The sequence below is a fragment of the Cyanistes caeruleus genome, chromosome 5 (genome assembly GCF_971803275.1).
Source record: "Cyanistes caeruleus chromosome 5, bCyaCae1.hap1.1, whole genome shotgun sequence".
NCBI lineage: Eukaryota > Metazoa > Chordata > Aves > Passeriformes > Paridae > Cyanistes > Cyanistes caeruleus.
The window spans coordinates 77,640,845-77,661,126 of record NC_141705.1 but is presented as its reverse complement, the minus strand read 5'-3'; the positions used below and the strand labels follow the sequence as shown (position 1 = coordinate 77,661,126).

At 41.6% G+C, this 20,282-nt stretch overlaps 1 protein-coding gene across 1 annotated transcript in view; it reads right to left on the bottom strand.

Annotated features, from left to right (window-relative positions):
- The window catches only part of ANKRD50 (ankyrin repeat domain 50), a 39,708-nt gene extending 19,900 nt beyond the window's left edge, over positions 1 to 19,808 (bottom strand). Inside the window, exons 1-2 of the mRNA XM_086890537.1 lie at positions 19,683 to 19,808; positions 17,604 to 18,885 (exon numbers count right to left, since the gene is read on the bottom strand). Of these exons, the coding sequence (XP_086746663.1) occupies positions 17,604 to 18,082 (479 nt within the window). The 5' untranslated portion in view covers positions 18,083 to 18,885; positions 19,683 to 19,808. The remainder of the gene's footprint in view (positions 1 to 17,603; positions 18,886 to 19,682) is intronic.
- Positions 19,809 to 20,282: the final 474 nt, after the last annotated feature.

Here is a 20,282-nt window from a genome sequence, read left to right as displayed (position 1 = left end):
TTCTCCCAGCCTACAGCAATATTAATGAAAGTGTGGCATTAACAAGATATTGATCATGCTTTCTCTTTAAGTGCCCTTTGAAACCATTTGATAAAATTCTGTTCTTCCGAGACACTTTACATCACGAGTTCAGAGCCAATGCCAAGGAACATAATAGTGAAACTTTTCTGGAAGTGCTGAGCTAATTTGCCAGAAGTCACATTATGTGACAGCCAGGGGACCAGCCCCAGACAGCATGGGGTTATGAAAGGCAGGTCCTACCTGACCAACCTGATCTCCTTCTATCACAGGGTGACCTCCTCAGGGGATGAGGGGAAGGCTGTGGATGTTGTTTACCTAGGCTTCAGTAAAGCTTCTGTGCCAGTGTCTCCCACATCATCCTCCTGGCCAAACTGGCTGGAAGGTGGAGTCTGAAGAGAGGTGGGGAAGGGAGTTAAACCCAGCTGGGGGCAGATCACAAGTGGTATTGCCTGGACTCAGTATCTGGGCTGGCTCTGTTTCGTATCTTCATTGCTGATCTGAACGGGGGCACCGAGGGAATCCTCACTAAGTCAGTCTCTTCTCCCAAGACACGGTTTAGTGGTGGACTTGGCAGTGCTGGGTCGATGATCTCGAAGGTCTTTTCCAACCTACACCATCCAGTGAGTCTGTGTTTGCCTCCATAACATGACTTAGTAATTCCACTCCCCTACCATTTCTTGATTACACAGGAAAATAACATAAATCAACACGGAATTAACAATGTCTTTTAAAGCACTTCCCTCAAGGGTGATTCATCTACAGATTGTTGTAACAGATTGCTTAATTGCAGAGTGCCTCTCAAAAGATTGGAAATTGATTCTCTTTACCTTCTGAAAGGGTAACAGCTTTATCTTTACAACTTTTATATTTAATACAGATATAAAAGTGCTTATCATTAACAACAACCAAGTTAACTAGTCAGTAAAAATACAAAATCTCTAGAGAAAACAGCACAATTAGGTATTTTAAATGATGGAATTCATTTTAATGGCAATCTAATGACTTACTTACGCAGAGCAAAGATGTTTTACATGCTCTGCAGCAAATAAGAATTCCTCAGAACAATGAGCCATCCCACAGAATTCTTCAGGATTGCTACTGAGTTGACTGAACCCATGCAAACATGATCTTCCACACATGGAAGGAATACATACAGGCTATGCTGAAGTTCTGCTTATGGCTGGCCTTGAGATTTTTAGATCAGATCCTCAAAAACACAAGGGCACAACAGAACAGAGTAGAAAGATGGGAGCATTTTCCACAAAGGCTGGAAAGAGTCACAGTGGAGTGCACTTATTAAAAAAAAATAAAAAAAAAGGAATAAAGCAAACACATTGCCAAATAGCAATTAATTAGGGGCAAAATAAATCATAATGTGTTTCTCATATTTGACTGTCTCTGGTGTATTCAAAATTCAGCTATGTCACACTTAAATTGGGGAGTGTAGTGTCCTAAAATGAGCTCCAATTTCTCTACCCAGCTGCCAGCATTCACTACTGACAAACACACAGAACAAGAGTACAAAAATCATCTCCTAAGCAGCCAGAAGCAGCAGGGAAAAAAACCAAAAAAACCCAAGGGAAAACAGAACCACTACCCCTGATTTGTCAGACTCCAAGTGCTGCTGCTTTTAGCAAAGCATCACACACTTCAAATTTCATGACGGAAATGGCATATTTGGAAATCTGCTGTTCTGCTACTACAGAGCTCTTACCTTTCTTCATCCACACTGTGTAACAATGCATTAATAAACTGCTGAGATTATATCTCAGTATTTCCAATTTGTATTCCCGACAAGCACCATCCCAGAGATCTGCATCAGGATTTCACAAACCCTGTTCTTTCCAAATAAAGTTAGAAAGAAGCTGACAACGTCCCTATTCCACATAATGTCTCCTCCTGCTTTCCCCCACGTTTCTACACCAGATTCCTTGAGGATGTTCAGGAATATTTGTCATATTCCTAAACCCTGCATATTATCAGGAATACACCTGTATATATATTGGATTGGTGTCTTTGTGTATATGTATTTATATATAAAGAGTTTAACAATACCTAGTGTGCAACAAAGTAATTCTCAAAGCACTCATCTCAATCTTCAGAAAAGCAAACAAGCATCTTCCTTCTTGTAAGTGGTTTACAACATGACATATCACAGCCCTTTACAATGTGATTTTTAAGACACTTATTTCCCTTTATGTTGTATTGGCAAATACAGAAAATGAAGTGCACAGTGAGACTGTAAAGAAGCCAACTATATTTACATAATGTTGTAGTAATTTTTGCCAGCAACATAAGAAGCAGTGGGATTTTTGCCTAAAAATCACGCGCTGAGACCTAAGAAAAATCCTAACCACTAAGGGGGAAACCTGATGCTGCTGCCTCTTGCAGCTCTGAATCAGATGTAGCAGAAGCTCTGCTGTCCCCAGCCCACTGCTGGGGAACATGCAGAGAAGGAGAAGGCTCTGTGGGACAGTTAAGGGCTGGAAGAGCTGAATGCCAGGGAAAGAGGAATAAATTATGTTGGACAGAAACTACAGAGGGGAGCTCAGGCCATTGCAGGACAGAGGTACCATACCAAGGGCACAAATCTATTTTCACTACTTCTACTGCTCATGGAGTAAACATCAAGAGCCTCTACATGCTTAAGAACAGAAAGCAAAATGCTAAACTTCAGGTATTTTTTAATCATCTCTTCTTGAAAAATTCTCACAAGTGACAGCAAACACCAGAGCTTGCTTCTCATATGCTTCCAGACACATGTTCATTTGTATATTGTAGTAATGCAGGGGTTGGTTAGTAGGGAGCATAATCCATTAAAGCTGTCTGTCCCCACCACCCCCAGTTCTCAATTTGCATTTAAAAGCATGGAGCCAGCGAAGATAAAGCTGTTAAAGACTGTTACAAGCTTCGGCAAAGACACACTTACACCAATAGCTGCATTTTTCTCTTTTGTTTTCCAAACTGCATTTGGGGCACAGGTCGCAATAAAAAAAGAATAGGTGAATTTAACTTCCAATAAAATTGACAATTCCTGCTGTTCAGCTGATGAAATATTACCCTCTTTCCAAGAACTTTTAGCAGCTGTAGTCACACAGAAAGAAAAACCAGAGCATCTTAACAAATTGCTTGTAGCACTGTTTGTAGAGGAGTGAATTTTATTTTGTCCTGTGACAAGGCATTTACATCTTATGGATGACTTACAGTAAACAGTTTATTTACCTGCCTTATAATGCATTCTGGCTAATGTTTAAAAGGGAAATTAATGATCAAATCAATAGCTGCTTTCTGTATATCACCACTCCAATTCTCGGCACTATATACATGTGGAATAACAGGCCTTTCCTTCTTACTAATTGCCCAGCTGCTCATACTGGTAATAACATCCAGAAAAACAGACACATGGGAGCCTTAAGTAACTGAGAATATTTATGAAATACGAGAGCTGTGAAGCACAGAACGATTCCACACTTGAAAAAAGCTGCAAAATATAACCTATAAGGCAAAAGTGAAGTGACCCAGTTGGATGTGTGCACACCTGTGTACACACTGATGGATCAGATCTGGTTATCGAGGTACTTGTTCTGTACTTTCTCAACAAGATAAAAGTGCACTGCAGCTGATTATGACTTTCTGACTAAGTTATACTGGAATTAAGGCACAATCCTGGGCTACAGTATAATACAGATTATTGTTTCTAGTAAATTACTTATTTGCAGGCTGCACAGGAAGACAAAGTGGCTCTAACAATTCTACCCAACCATGGTTAATCTTATGAAAGATGGGGCAGAAAACAGAAGAGAAACAAAACAAAACAAAACCCACCCTGAGAATTACCTATTGGGAAAGCTTTAGGTGAAGTACACAGATGTAAATCAAGGGTCTGGCCTTTTCAGAAGTGGTGAATTAGAAACAGCAGGCAAGTCTTGTGCAACTCAATACCTGATTTTGCAATGTCTTGTAGCAACCTGGATTTTATCTGCAATTGTAAGGCAGACTTGCAGCCCCACCAGGAGAGCACAAAAGCCAGCTCTAGGGCATCAGGCCAGACAAAAGCAGAGTTTATGGTGGAACCAGCGCCACTGGTCCCGCAGAAACAGGCCATGCTGGACCCTGGGTATTGATTAGAGCCCTCCTACCGTCTCACACAAATACAGAGGTGATTTCTGGCTACAAAGCACCCCCAGTGGATCTACTTGTGGATTTACTTGAAACCTCGGAAAAGAGAAGCCTTAAGAACAAATATTTTGGTGTAGTGGTGGACTACCCAGAACAGTTTGCAAACAACTTGGCTATTATAAAGGACAGACAACTGTGGCTGGAAATCATTCACAACTGCTACCAGGAGCTGGCTGGCTGTATTTTAAATGGAATATACTCACCGTATATGCTAACATATAAAATCTATGTGTTTATATGTATATAAAAAAATCTGCATCCACAAAGATAAAGAGGGTACACAAGCCAATGAAAAGATTTTCCCCAAACATGTAACATAAAAACAAAGGCAACGTATTCTACACAAACTCTCACAGTTCTGTTTTATAGTCATGGAGAGGTCACCCAATCCACTTTCCCACCTACAGCAGGATTAACTCTGTATCTGTCATCCCTGAGATACAAGCCTAGGCATTCCTGAAGATTTCCACCAATCAGTACTGTCTCCCTAAGCAATCCATTCCAGTGCTTCCATGTTCTTGAAACTGGGAAGTTTTTTCCTTCCCTTCGTGTGTCTAACCTGTCTTGCTTTCCTGCTATTCAAACCTCATACTCCCTAGTAAAAAAATAGAAACTCCTATAATTTCTGCCCCACAGATGACACTAGGGTCATTACAAGGAAGCCAGTAGTACCCAAAATTTATAACCATTTTTCTCCAGTCAGCTGATAGAATTAAGGAACAGGCTGAAAAGAAAAAAACCACAGAACAGGCCCCTATGAAAAAAAACATGTTGTGCTGTCTCAGTTTGAAAGTGGAATACTGATAATTAAGTACAGTTACTAAACTCTCATTCCATGTAGCCAAATATAGTTCTACCTTGCACATGGCCTGTTTGCACCAGTCTCATGCAAGAAAAGCCTTCCTGCAGTCGAGATGGCATTTACGGTTATCCCTTATCCACATGTCCTGTGACTCTTCCAAACAGACATTAGATTAAATTTATCAAAACTAAACCATGTCATACCATGTAAGTTGCTTCTCACCTCTTTGTTATCTCCCAGATGCTTGCAAATAGTTTGTCTGACTATTTCTTCTGGCACTTTTCATCTTGACTGACACATTTCTAATTCCCCATGCCTTTTATTTCCCTTCTTAAATCAAGGCACTAAATACACAATTTTTCTCTCAGCTCTGAATTTTCAGCAATCCTGATAAAGATAACTTGCCCTTTGAAGACAATCAGTAACAGTTGTACTCTATGTTTGGTATCTCTTTGAGTTTTTTGGCCTGAGCTATGCTTTTTTTTTGATCTTACCTATTTCTTGCTACTTTTAATTGTGCTAGCTGACTGCAAAATGACTGTTTTTAAAGAGAGGACAATGTACATGAGCACTGAAATTTTAGCTTTCCTACTGCTATGAGTTTTTTCATCCCAAGGAATAGCAGACCAACACTTGGTGGATATTGTCTTTTTTCTGCTAACGTACGTGGAGTTGTAAAATACACCTCAGGAAACGTGATCAACGCACCTTGAACTTGCAGTCTTGCCCTCAATTTTACATTACTCTTTCACTTTCACATTTAGAGCTGCTCTACTTTCTTTCTGACACCTTCCTGCTAGAGTTTAATATGTGACCAACAAGGAGCTCAGTTTCACTGAACTAGACATTTAATACAGTGCTCTGAGACCTCAGTACTCTTCCCAGCCAATTCCTGTCTTTCATTATACTTGTCTTCATCAGATCTTACTCGCAAATCCTCTGAGATGGTGAACATCCCCATCTTTTAGTCTGTCTTTCTTCCTCCTCCCCTTCTGAGCAAAGAATCATAGAATCATTCAGGGTGGAAGAGACTTTTGAGTCCAACCATTAACCCACCACATGCATTTAAGATCACTTCATAATCACTATATCCAAAAGATTTCTTTCATTTCCTCAGCTGATTTCTTCCAATGTGACTGAAGCTAATTTATGTCTCCCCACTAGCTATTCTGTCCTCTGTGACATCAGAAGTAGATTGGCAGCAGTAGAAGTAGACTCCTGCTTCTATCATGCCTCCCAGCTGATGTTTATCTCCCATTTGTTATTCAAATTTTTAACCGTGCAGACATTATCATCCAAGTTCTATGCCATGGATAATGCCACTTGTTATCTTAAAGAAGCTTTGTTTACTTTAGCTTGCTGCTTTGGTAGGGAAAAGCACATGTAATTTTACAAAAGACACAGTTTTGAGGTGTTTTTTGAGGTTTCTTAGTTACCAAGAACTCTACTTGGACAAAGCAGGTACGCTCAGACACACAAGATGGGCTGATAGGTACTTGGTAGGTAGTTTGATTTACAGTCCATGAAAGATCAGGCTCACCAACAAACCTTGAAATAGAAATCTCACATGTAGGGCTATCACCACACATGATGTATGCATTTTATTCAGATTTTCCAGTGGCTTAAATTTCTTTACTTCATTCTGGAACTACAAGCAAGCACATTATGTACAAAACAAGCTGCTTTTTTTAAACACATACCTGTTATACAAGTTATCCTGATAGATCTTTTAGAGCACTGAACTCAATCTTGACTGTACACTAAAATTTCCAGTTTTGCTTGTTCACCCCTTACCTTTTTTCCATTACTACAAAGACACCTAAGGCATTTGATTACTCCCTGACTTATCTACTTGTCTGTCCCATGACCTACATGACTAATGCTACTTCCCCTCCTCCTCTATCCCCAGTTTTTGAGCTGTTGTCTAAGTTGCTGCTATTTAGATTTATTCCTGGAATTTGTAATCTACCAGGTTTTGCTTTAAACCTCTTAGGGTCAAAAATCAATGTTTTTCTTTCTATGAAGCATCAGTTAAGTTCTCAATGGTATTTTTTTCTGCAAATCCATCTCTCTCTTTTTTAAAAAATAGTAGGTGTCAAAGAACATACCCTTTACATCAAATGCATGAGATGAAAGCATCAAATTAGACTCACTGAAAACTATCATTAGCAGAAATTAGAAAATTGCCTACACTGGACCTTATTTTCCATATATGTAAAGTCAGGATAACAACTTACTTTGCAAATATTCAAAAGCCTGTGGCTGGAATGCAATGTGTAAGAGTGGGGCACCAAAATAAGAAAATGAACAAGATTATATATGCAACAGAATGTATTAAAATCACAAGGTTATTTTTCAATCATTTATGAAATCAAAGGTACAGGAAGTGAAATATACATACACATACACACACATACATTCAGTATCTTCAGTATCACCTGATACCCTAGTCATAGCAAAACTAACATTTCTTTGTTAAACAAAAATGTAACTTCTATAAGCTGTGCTATGTGGACCCATTAGTGCACAACAGAGTTGAAATTCTTGTAGCTTTACATGCATTTGAATTTGTAGGTATTATTCTACATTTTGGAGATAGACAAAAGTCCCTTTCTTTTTTCTGTTTCTATTTATGCAGTGTATAAACACAACTGAAGGAACAGATATTTCTTTCCAGCTATATGATTGTATTTGCTGGCATGAGAGAAATGCTAAGCACAAAAAGAAACCTAAAAACTCCCAGATGAGACAGGTAGAAAACTGCACTGAATAAATTCAATTGTGTGGCTGTCATCAGGCTATATGCTAGTTTACTATGTTCTATTATTCCATGACCATAAAACAGAATTCAGTAGATTAATACATACAATAAAAGAGCCACTAACCTTACTGCAGTTCAGTCTGACAATCCCCAAATTAATTAGATTTTCCCTACGCATTCCAGAGGGGAAAAAACCAACATTACTGATTGGAAAGTAGGAAGAAGAGCTGCAGTGGATGTTTCAGCAGTAAGCTACTCCTTCAGAACAGGGGGCTCTTGAACTGTGCCAGCCTGGAAGAACCAGGCTAAACAACAACAGACATTTTAAAATCTTGATCATTCCTTCATCACGTTGTTCCACACTTGCCTGTGTCATGTCTTGCACACTGTCATAAAGCACCCCACACTTCTACTGCAGAACTGATTGCAGGACTATTTGTCCAACCTCATTTTGTGAAAATCCTCTGTACAAATACCAGATGAAAAGCTGTTGAGAATTTACCTTCCTAGTCAAGCACACTCAAGACCACTTTGCTACTCTGTTTGTGTTACCACATACCTTTATCCATCTTATTTTCCAACTTAGTAAAATGGACTATCCTAATGTTTACTTCAGTGTCTCAGCTGAAGAGGCAACAGATGGAACAGCCTTCCTGTGTCCCATTCAAAATTACTCTCCCCTACTCCCCAAGGTACAATTCACAGCATATGTTCCTCATGTATCACTTTGGGGCCTTACCAGTTACCTTGTGGTTTGGGTTTTTTCATCCCCAGCCCCAAGCAGATACAGTTTCTCTGTTTTGCCTGTAAATCTCCAATTGATGCTTTCCGCATTGTTGCCATAATTAACTCTCAAAATGTTGAGATTTAGGTTACACTAAGATGTTGCCTCTTTGTATAGAGCATGATTTGGAGTAATATTTCTCAAAAACAAGTCTCAAAAAACACTTTCAGGTTAGCACTGTTTGGGCCTGAATCTATAATCTTACAGCACTGATGCATTTAGCTTTGGAACTGATTTTGTAGCCTCATATTTATTAGCCTTTGCTACAGCAGAACAAGTGACATAAACTACATCTTCCTCCCCTCCAATTATTTGTGTACAAATTGTTTGATGTGAATGAAACCCACAATTTAAAATAAAAGAAAATACAAGCAAAAAAAATTATAGAAACACAGAATGATTTGGTGTTGTGCTGTTGGCTGCTGAAGTTTTCATCATTTAGATTTTGAACATTTAGGGTAATCCAAAGACCTATAGGACAGAACTTCTCTTTTCATGGATCAGCCTCACTTTACCTACAAACAAGAGCTTTTTTCTAACGTCCTAATGAACTCTGCTCCAGGAAAGCGTGGAAAAAGGATGGACAGCTTAGTGTATCATGCAGGAGAGCTGATGTACTTAAACCAAGACTTGTTAATTAACTGCTCTAAGACAGAGATCATGCTGTAACCCCATTTTTAACAGTTTTTTCTTCTGAGGTTCTGAGGTTCTGCCTGTTATTGTCATCTCTACACTGCTGGTACTTTCCTTAACTGACCTAGAACTTCTGAACAGTGCTCTTCTCTCTTCCAGGACAACTCCATGATGCTGCAAATAATCTTAAATAAGTTGCTGCCAGGGCCCCTTCCATCTCCCATGTTCTAAGACACCACAGATCTGTAGCACACAACTTGCATCTTGCACAGCCAGGTGTCCACCTCTCCTCCTTCACACAAGCACTACCAGCTCTTATTAGGACCTGACAAAGGAAAAAACCCAAGGAAAAGACACTGCTGGTGGTCTGTGGACTTAAAGTCCACTCACATATGATCCTTTATTCCATCCTTCCTTTCACTCCCATCAATTTAAGCAGCAGCATCCGCAACTGAGCCCAAAAGTCTGATGTCCTTCTACCTGCATGGTCCTCACTTTGTGTGAAGGTGTCTGCAAACATTTGACAGAGAAGGAATTTGTTTGTCCCTTTTACTTATATAAATTTCCCCATTAAGTGAATTGCCTTCTATTCATGATCTCATTTTCAGTTCTTTTTTCTTGCTATCTTATTACATTTTGATGTCAATAAGCAGACCAGGAACCTACCCACCTCCGTTCTTTCTGGCACCTCCTCTGCAGTACCTTTGAACACCTCTGTACAACTCCACCCTTGGGTTAATGTAATTATTTTCTTGCCTTTTTGCCTGATTATTTATTTTTCAGCAGTCATTCTTCAATCACAAAGTGTCTTTGCATTAACCATTGAAAACACTGCAGCTCCTGGACAAAGACAGAAGATTTCTCACCATTCCCAGTGTATTGTGTATACCACATGCAAGAAGCTGAAATCTCTTCAAGTCATTGCTTTCAGAAGGCAGTATTTCAATACTATCTTCACCCAGTATATATGACACACTACATCCCTTCTACTTCACAATCCACCAAATCCTTTTCATTTTTTCACTGAAGAAAAAGAAGAAAGGAAAAGAAACCTAAACCCTGGCACAAGCTATGAGCATGTGCATAGAAAACTGAAGGGAAGGGAAATAATTAACAAGTAAGAATTGCTATGAAGGTCCATCTAACTAAACAGCTTATAGGAAAACCTGTAAGGTTTAAGTCTGAGCCACATTGATTAAAGCCAAAATGTTAATGCCTATAGAAGTAGAAGACAAAAAGGTCTATGTAAGTTGTCATTATTAAAATGCCTCGGGGAAACTTTCTTATGGTAATTTAATCTGAAAAGGTTAAAACCTTAAACGGTATTATGTTCAGTCTGTAGGCTGTGCTTCCATACAATGAAAGAGGAACATACAGCTTGCTCTTGCAGAAACACTGACTGCTGCTATGTGACCCGTTAACTCCACAGATTTAAGGGAAAAGCCTAAAGAGAAACATGCCACAAAGTACTTAAGCTTCAGGCAATGCTCAACACTTCTAATGGTCTGGAGAACAGCAGAACACAGAGTTTCTTATGAAACTCAGCATCAGTTAAAACTCTAAAGGCCTAGTTACATATAAATACTGAGAAGCTCCAGCAGAGTCAAGATGCTCTCACAAGAGCAAATTCAAGATGCTCTCACAAAAGCAAATTTACCCTCTGCAACAGGCTGAGTTGGCAGATTCTTTTTAACCTCTTGTGGCATGCTCTTACAGAAATCGTTTCTCATCTCACTCATCAACTGGTATGATTTTCAGCTGGTATCTTGGCTCCATCATTTTTGAATATTAAATAAATCACAGATAAACAAAACAACTTGATTTTAACTCTAATGAGATCATTTTTAGCTGAAAACTTAAACGAAAAGGAGAATTTAATCTTTTATCAGATCAAGCTCTTCTGGGCTAGTGTCCAACTAGCTTCAGGATTCTAGTCAAGCATAAGTGAAAGATGTAGGAATGGACAAAAATCTGGGAAAGTACAAAGCAGAATGTTGCCTATTTACACATCTACAACATTGGTAAGAAAAATTCCCTTTAGAAACTGAACCCTTTTATTTAGGTAAGGGATTTTTTAATGCCACATTCTAAGGTGTGACCTGTGAGGACATACTAACAAAATGAATTATTTAATTTCAGGTTGAGATGACAGAGAATAAAGCTGTATTCAAAGATGTAAAAGGCTGTCCCAAAAAGGAATAAGAGATTTTTTTCTCCATGTCTCTGGAGAACACCCTAAGTAGTAAAAAACTTAGATTACAGCAAGAAAAAAATCAACTCAGGGTAACATATGGCTTTTTTTTTTCTGGAAGAACTGTGAAGCATAAAAGCAGATGAAGCCAGAATCTTCAATTACTTCTGTCTGGTGAAGGAGATGCTGGACTTGATTTTTCTGAGCTCCCCTTCCAACCTTCTCAAGGTTCAAATCAGTCAACTGCACATTTGAACTTGCATGTGGTAAATGTGTAACAAACATACTGGAGATTTAACAACTTTCCTCTTTAAAAGGTCTTGTAAATTAATTTATGATGCATTCAGATCCTTCTTTGCATGAAAAAGGATACAGTTAATCCTTGCCTCTGTTTCTACCACTTACAGCTCTATGAAATTAAGAGAGTTGGACAAAATCTATATATTCACACCGTTCTTGCAACCACTGGAGAGCTACAGCTCCCAAGATTGTACTGAAGCTCTGGAAGCAGAGGGGAAGGCTCTGTAGCAGCCCTTTCCAGAATAAAGTAGATTAGAGAAAAAGAGGTAGATCACTCCCAGACAGTCTGAGACCTGGGTGAGAAAATCCAAGTCGTTTATCATCTATGGAAGATTAATACTGAATTACTAATGTCTTCTGGAGAAAATTGATACAAATGCCTGCAGCTTTTGGGTTTCCAGTAGCCCACGCTCAGGTATTTTAACTGTCTCCAGTGTGCTGCCTCTCAGCTTATCACAGCAGTCTCAGAACCTGGGTGATGCAAGCTGCAGTGGAAACACACACAGTGGTTAATTCACTAGCAAGGAAAACTCCCAAGTTTGTAGGGTGCAATATCAAAATCCATTATAGTCAGGATACTCCTAATTCATCTCAAATTCACACCAAAATGAACTCAAATTTTTGCAATTAAGAATAAGCTACACCAAGCCAGCAAAAAGCTCACTAGCTAATTGTTCAATAAAGCCTACACATTCCATTATAATTTTAATTATATTACTGACTTCAAAGATGGTACAAGGAGTTCTAAAAATGAACAGCTTCACACTTCATCTGTTATCGTTTACAACTCAATGTCTAAATCTTTTCCTTCATCTAAGCAGGGAAAATGCATTTCAGTACTGCAGATTGAAAGTCCCTGGACAAATGTCACAGGAAGTTTGCTGAACAAACCACTGTTTTTCTACACTGTCAGACAAAGAAGCCAGAACTTGAAATAAAACTTGTTGCCCTGTATCATTTAGATAGTACTAAAAACTCTATGACCTACAATTTGCAACTTTCTGATGATACATGGGAGGGAAGAAAAAGGTAAATAACTTAGGAACACAGAAAGGCAATACAGGTGAAAGGCTGGGGGAAGGAAATGCTTGTTAGTACTGGCTGACACTCAGAGGTTTTTCCTCCAAATTCTGCCCTTTATGAGGTTTCCAATACATTGCCAAAGACAAAACACCAGAGGCTCAATCCTCTGGAGTTCTCCAAGCAGGCAGAAGGAACTTTACATATATAACAGCAATTGGCACAACCTGCTGCACTTTAACGCTGTCCAAGGGTGTGACTCACACAACTCATACAAGGACTTCAAATTTAATCAACATAAACCCCTGCTTCAAACTTGCAGTCAGCAGAGAACCTCACATGACCTCTCACACCTCTTATACTCAAGTCTACAGGTATTTGCATATTCTAGAGAACTATAAGACTGTTTGGCTTTTTACATCACTCAGCATTATTGGTCACGTTGAACTACACGGCAAGCGTGTTGTGCACACAGAGATCAGGAGTTAGAAACACAAGAAAGGTTGTGATAGTCAGGGAATCTGCAAAAGGAGCCACTGAATTTAGCACCAGCTAATGCACAGAATGCATAGAATCTGGTGTACTTTCTGGAAAAAAAAAATACAAAAAATACTTAAGCTCTGGGGTACAGCTTCCCTATTCATTTTTGGTAGAGGAGGTAACATCAGCTTGAGATAACTTCTGTGAAACTCAAAGAGTAATAGATTTGTTCAGCAGCTCTTTCTGGTTTAGTTTTGTGGCTTTATTTCTTTTAAATTTCTGGGGGTTTTGGGTCTCTACTGATAAGTGACATCTACTTGCATGGGAATGCAACTTTAGCAGTGCAGTAAGTGGAAATCTGAATTCACAGCTTCCTTAATTTTCCTGATAAAAATCACTTAGATCTTCTTACATCAAAGTAATTGTATGAGAAATACTTTAGTAATAAAATGTTAGGATACTTCACAAGGAAAAAACACTTGGACATCATTGACCCAAATTCAGTATGTGAGAGATAAGGATGTGAAAAGTGTCACAAGATTTGAAGTTCCCTGCAAAGATACTCAGAAGCTGGAAATAAACTCCACCTCTGAGTGAGAGCGAAGCAGCTCTACCTGCACCAGCCTGCTGGGAGACGTGGAAATTCACCATTTTTTTGTGATTTATTAATTGCAGTAACACACCCAAGCAAAATTCAAAATTCGGTTTAAGTTTGTGCCAGACCAACACACACTAAAGGTGAGTTCGGTGGAAGTTTAAAAACATGGTGTTATTTGACATGTTCCACCTCTGAATTCTCTGTCCCAGAAGCTTTGGCCTTGAGTATCTTTCAAACTCAAGAGCAACTGCTGCAAAACAAATCAACTCTGCAGGGTAAACTATGCCCACACTTCTAGTGACAGACATTTTCTGGGCTGTGAATGAAACAAGCTCTGCCTCCCACCAGAAATCCCAACTTCAGTACAACACATGGGAATTACATGCCTTTCCCTACTGTCGGAAGGTGTTTAATGTCATCTCCTCTGTCTGAAAAACATAAACCAGGACCATAAGGGAAATGCCTTTCTACAGCCTAGTTTACACAAATTTCAGCATTATCCACAGTTTATGTCAGAGTTCCTCTATGCCCTCATGGCCTTGGATAAGTGGTATCTGCCTGTATTTCTATTAAATCACTGGAAGAATAAACTTGCTGCAGCAAAACAAAAAAAAACAGACTTAGAGATAGCATTGAAAAATTTGGGTTACTGAGCATTTAACTTTTCTGTATCAATAGGGAGGAAGAGCCTAATAGACATTTTGAATTAAGTTCTTTGTTTATCACATCATTTCCTAACTTCTGGTGTCTGTAACATCTTTTCCTTGGCTTCTGCTTTACTTTCACTGAAAATTTGAGTGCAAGGAATCCACACTCTCCCTCACATTTTAAGCTGCTTTCTGCTCCAGCACTGAGTGCCTGATAAGAAAAGTGCTGTAAGTAGCTGTTCTTTCTCTCAGCTGTCAGTGCACCAACAAATGCTAAATAGATTTGTATAATTCAGCCCTTCCGGTTCTTCAAAACTGCAAGATCTGACACTTAAAGAATTTTTAGGGCATTTAAAGTTTATAAATGCGTAAGAAGTTCTGAAGATGAGACATTAAACAGCAAGAGAAATGTCTTAACTCTGGGGCCATTACTTGCATATGTATCACTGTGACCATCAGGACTGTTGGAAATCTATTTAAGAAACATCCTTCAGGAAAACATGTCACTATTTTAACTAACAAACTTCATATTGTTTATAAACTGGCATGTTACAACACTTTAGGAAGATTTTCTTTCTCAGTATTTCCAGGACAATTAGCACAAAAATAGAGTGATATCATCTTGTTTAACACTTATGAAGAGAAGTCTTTCCATTTTAGGCCATGAATACATGGCTGGGTCTGGAGCAGCTGTGAAAAGCAGAGCAAAAATTTGACAATGCCTTTAAAGAAAAATGTTTCTCCTCGTCTAGTGAATAAACTAAAATAAGGCAAAAATCGATGGAGCACTGAGACAAGCACTTTGTGCTTCTTCAGTGCCTTTACACAACGAGAGATGCAATCATCTGACTGGTAAGTCTTCCTAGAACTCATTTCACATTACAACAACTTTCACTTGACATAAACCATAAACACACCGGAGCAGAGGATTGAAGTGCTCAGTGGCAAGTCTTTGAAACCACGGAACATCCTAAATTATAATTTTGCTAAAATTCCTTGCACGGTTTACACACTAGCAAAGGCTCAATTAAACAAACAAAAGATTGAGGAGTCTGATGGTGGGCAGGGGGTTGCCAAGTGCCTCTTGTTTGTGGACAGAGATTGTATCACTCAGCAGAACAAGCTCGTGGTGCCGCTGTCAACAGCCACCTCCTGGTCCCCTGCCACAGTGCTGAAAACTTATATTCCCAGCACAGCACCTTGTCTCCAACACCTCATCTCCCTTAAATCTGAAACAGGAGAATGAAGACCATCCACCACAGCTGCTTTTGAGAGCAGGAGATCAGCATAAGCAGGAGCAAGGGAATACATGAAGGGCGAAAAGAAAAATTTTGACTGAAGCTGTTGCACCACCCCTTAAGTATTTTTAGTGTAATATTAGGAGTTCACAATCACTGCTGCAAAATTTGAGAAGGAAAATACTATTGCCAGATGTTGTGTCTATTTTATATTTCCAGTACAAAACCAAGAACCTGTATATTGACCTACTCAAAACAGCCCATCATTAAACCCTATCTTCATAAAAATCAGTCTAAACAAATTATCTTTTACATTTTATATTTCTAGGTTGCATTTTTGTCCAAAGACATTTACCTATTTCCTGTTCTGTGCAGTAAGACACTTACTTTTAGAACAGAGGAAGGATTCCAGCTCTTACTGAGAACTTGCCTGTACTAAATTAGAAAGATTTCCCTGTAATAGACTTTTAAACATAAACAAGCTCTTACCAGATTAATCCACTTTCATGATTTTAAAAGACTGCCTGAAGCTAGATGGCCAGTCTGCTATTCCGTTTATAGACACTTAATTGCACCCAGTTTTTATTCATTAGAATTTAAGAGGGCTTAATACCTCTGAAATTAGGACCCTAATAGCTGTGAGAAGTTGCATATTCCCTTAGCAGCAAACAAAAAAATCCAGAGCCAGTCTCGGTTTAGACTGTTTGTTTTAAGACACTACACCGAGAACAATGTAGACAGGCATCCTGTTTATTCAGCAGGCAAGGACATAAAGCCATCAGAACTAGAAGGCTCTTTTACACCACCATGACAATGAGAGCAAGCACTACGGTTCAACCTCAGTACTTGTCTCCACAATCTTAGTACTCAGGAAAGAAAAAAAAATAAAATAGAGGAGAGTCATTTTATACTGGAAACAGACAATAAACCCTCAAGTACCACAAAAAATTACACTGTTACAAAGTACCAAAAACCTTCAGCTTAACCAATATTCCAGAGAAGTTTTATACTGGCAACACATTAAAGCTCTCTTGATGAAGCCTTATCCCTAATGAATTTTCCTTCATTGTGACCCAAAGGAATAAAGCCCAATAGACACACAGGCTGTGCTAAGACTGTACATTGTTCCAAGTATATCCATGGATATACACTGCCATATACATTTAATATATCCTTTCAAATATCCTTATCCTCATGGAAACAGAATTATCAGTGACATACTCAGGAGACTGTGGTTTGTTAGGGAACACCAATAAAAAAAATCTGTTTGTTTTCCATTCAGTTTAGATAGCTCTTAAGGGGCCGTCTTGATCAATTTCTGATCCCCTCAACACTTCGAAATACTTACAGAAGAAGTAGCCATAAAGATTTGACACAATCTGTGGATACTGTGAGAAGTAACATAAGGAGTTAATTGACATTTTCCTACCACATATTTTTAGACAAACATAAAACTGATGTGCTGGATCAGACCCAGAGGTCCATTAGCCCAGTTTCCTCTTAGACAGAGCATGTTATTGGAAGCTTTTCCAAGGGTCCTGTAAGGTCTGTTTTGGGTCTGTGAAGCACAACTGCCCTACCTTTATGGCACGTGGGAGACCATGGACTAGATATTTTCCGCTCTGAAGTCAATTACTTTCAAGTCTTTCCAAAATACTCAGTTACATCTGAGGGTACTAATATACAAATGTAAATAAATTCACTATTAATAATAAACTTTGTTTTAAAAGTAAATATTTATTTATGTCAGCTATAACGACAAAGTTAGATTTTTCCATGGTAAGTCTGCACGCTCTGACAGAGACAACAAGCCATTAAACAAACATGTTTTAAACTATCTGCATCTTAGGCTCACTGGAAGGAAGACCTAAATGGCAGATTTTTTTTCTTGTTTGTTTTATTTTGGGTTTGTTTTCAATAGGGTTGGGTTGTTTTTAATTTGTTTTTACCTTTTAAACGCTTCAGCAGGGTTCCTCTCACATTCCCCGGGCTGCAAGAGACTTTGAATAGCAGGATCTCTTAGTTTGTCCTCATATCCCTGGATCAGTCCACTGCGGCATATCTGTGTGACTAAACCTCTGATAAAGCCTCCAACACAGAGCGTGTCGGAGTCCTGGGCCCTGCAGAAATGGAAGGCCAGGGCCTGCCGATGTAAGCCTCTTTGTAGGTTTGCAGGTGAGCTTGGCCACAGTAACTCAGTGCAGAGGGCTGTCTTCCCACTACCGGGCCCTCCTACCAACAATACACCCCAGGCAGCTCCTTTCCCAGAGACACCACCGGTGTTATTCCCAGGATTCGCTACAAGAGATGGTTTGTTGGCAGCACTGCCGCTGCAGCTTGCTTTCTCCTGGAGGCAGTGCTGAAGCTTGTGGAAAACCCACTCCCTACAGTAAAACTGTTTTCCCTGCAGCAAGCTGGTTTGAGCCATTTTATAAAGCTTCTTCTCTCGGATGTGTCATAAGCTGCGGCACATCTTCGACATCCCAGGAGCAGGGAGACACGCGTTCATCCGGCACAGGACGATCTCGTGCGCAAAACTTGACAAGAGGCGACAGCAACCAGTCACCCTTCCTCGTAAAACTCAGCAGCCTCTCCTCTGCAGGAAGGGTGTCACTCCATCTGGGCGCTGTGCTGGGACCAGCATGGCACAATCACAGCTCAGCTGACATCGTGCAGCGGTGGCTGGGACCAGCCCTCGGCAAGACCTCTGGTGTGGCTCACAAGTTCATGCAGCTCCATGGCTGCATCTGTGGTTCAGGCAGCTGTGTGTGTTCCCAGTGTACAGGGGAGACAATACATCTGGAAAAGCTGAGGGAAAGCCAACTTTGCAGTGTATACTGAATGCCTTTCAACTCTAGGCATTAATCTCTCTGGATATACATACAGAAAAAGCTGTCCATAATAAAATGTTCCTTCTGGGAATTTCATTAAAAAAGTGATTTCTCTTCAGAGTACTATATACACACACCACAAACGTGGCAAGTACCACCGACTAAAGCAGCCAGTCTGGACAGTGAGTTTTGCAGACTTCATACATCTGGGAGAGCGTCCGAGAAGTGCTTCATGTTACGGTTTCTTATGCAGGCGATGGGGGTAAAAAAAAAAAATGTTTACGGGTTCTTATTTCAATACATTCGTAGTGTCTTCTTCAGGGACTTGCATCTTACTGAACCTGTTCTCAGGTATCTCAATCGCAAGATGTCAGAAGAGACAACATCTTCCCCTAGAGCTCTGAAATAAAGGAGACAGCACTTTTAACCCTACATGCAAGTCACAATTCAGTCAGCTGCAAACACAGACAACAAAGACCAAAGTCAAGGGCTTGTATTTTTGCTAACACTGTGAAATTAATCGAGAGAGCCGTTTTAAAGGAAATTTGCCGTTACGAGGTGCGATCAGCCACACGCAAAAAACCCAACAATAAACAATGAGCAGATATGACAGCGGCTTCAAAACCACAGCAAGTCTTGCATTTTCTCCCGAGGAGAACTGAATACATCCTTTCATCCCAGAAACATTCCTCCTAGCGAGGCTTCATCACCGAACCCTCTCCTCACCCCATTTTCCTCCTGCCGGCTGCGGGCGTTTTCGGGAGTTTGTGTGGCAGGGCAGCGCTGCTCCCCGCACGCTTCTTTGTTCGCGGCAGCGGCGCCCGGCAGCCCCGGGGTCACGGCGTGACACCCCGCGCCCCCGCCCCGTGCCCTCCGCGGCACCCCCGAGCCACCGCCTGGGCTCCAGCCCCGCGCCCCGCCAGCCCGGGCAGCGCCGCGCAGGCACGGCTCGGGAGCGGCTCGGCAGCGCGACCACCTCCCTCCGGGGAAAGCCCCGAGCAGCTGGGGAGCGCTCCAGCCCTTCGCTCTGCCTCTGGCCCCCCGGCGCGGCGCCACACGCCCTGTGCCCGCCGCCGCGCACACAGCCGGCTCCGCACGGGGAGCCGGGCACCCGCTCCGCGCCCGGCGGGGACGCTCCAGCCCCGGGGCCGGTGTCAGCCCCGCCCGGGCAGGGGCCTCCTCCCGCCGCTCGCTCACCTCCGTCGCCGCCTCGGCGCGGCGGCTGCTCCAGACGGCTCCTCTCGCCGCTGCCCGCGCCCCTCCTCTTCCTCCGCCCGGCCCCTGGGCTCCCGCCCCCGGGCGCCGCCGTGCCAGGGCCGCGGCCACCCCGCTCCGCGGCTGCCTCAGCCCGCCCGGTGCTCTCCCTGCTCGGCGCCTCCCTCGCTCCCCGCTCCGCCCGCCCCGGCCCCGCCTCGGCCCGCCCCCCTTCCCCTCCGGCGGCGGGGACATCTGGGGCGAAGTAGTGCGGGGCGGAGGGAGACGGGCGGTGCCCCTCGCCGCCGCCCCGGGCTTTGTCCCGGCCCCGGGGCCGCCCTCCGTCCCGCCCGCTCCCGCGGCGCCTCCCGGCGCGGCCCTGCAGGGGGCGGCCGCGCCTCCCGCCGCGGGCCTGAGGCGCCGTCCCGGCCCCGCTCCGCGGCCGCCAAACTTGAGGGGGAAAGGTCCTGGCTGGAGGCGAGCCCTTCCTCCCGCGGGGCTGACACGGGCCCTCGCCTTAACACCTTACTTGAGTCGTCTTTCTGAACCAAGCACAGAGCTCCGAGCTTGATTTTTTCGTTGCCTTTTGTCCTTGTGCCCCGA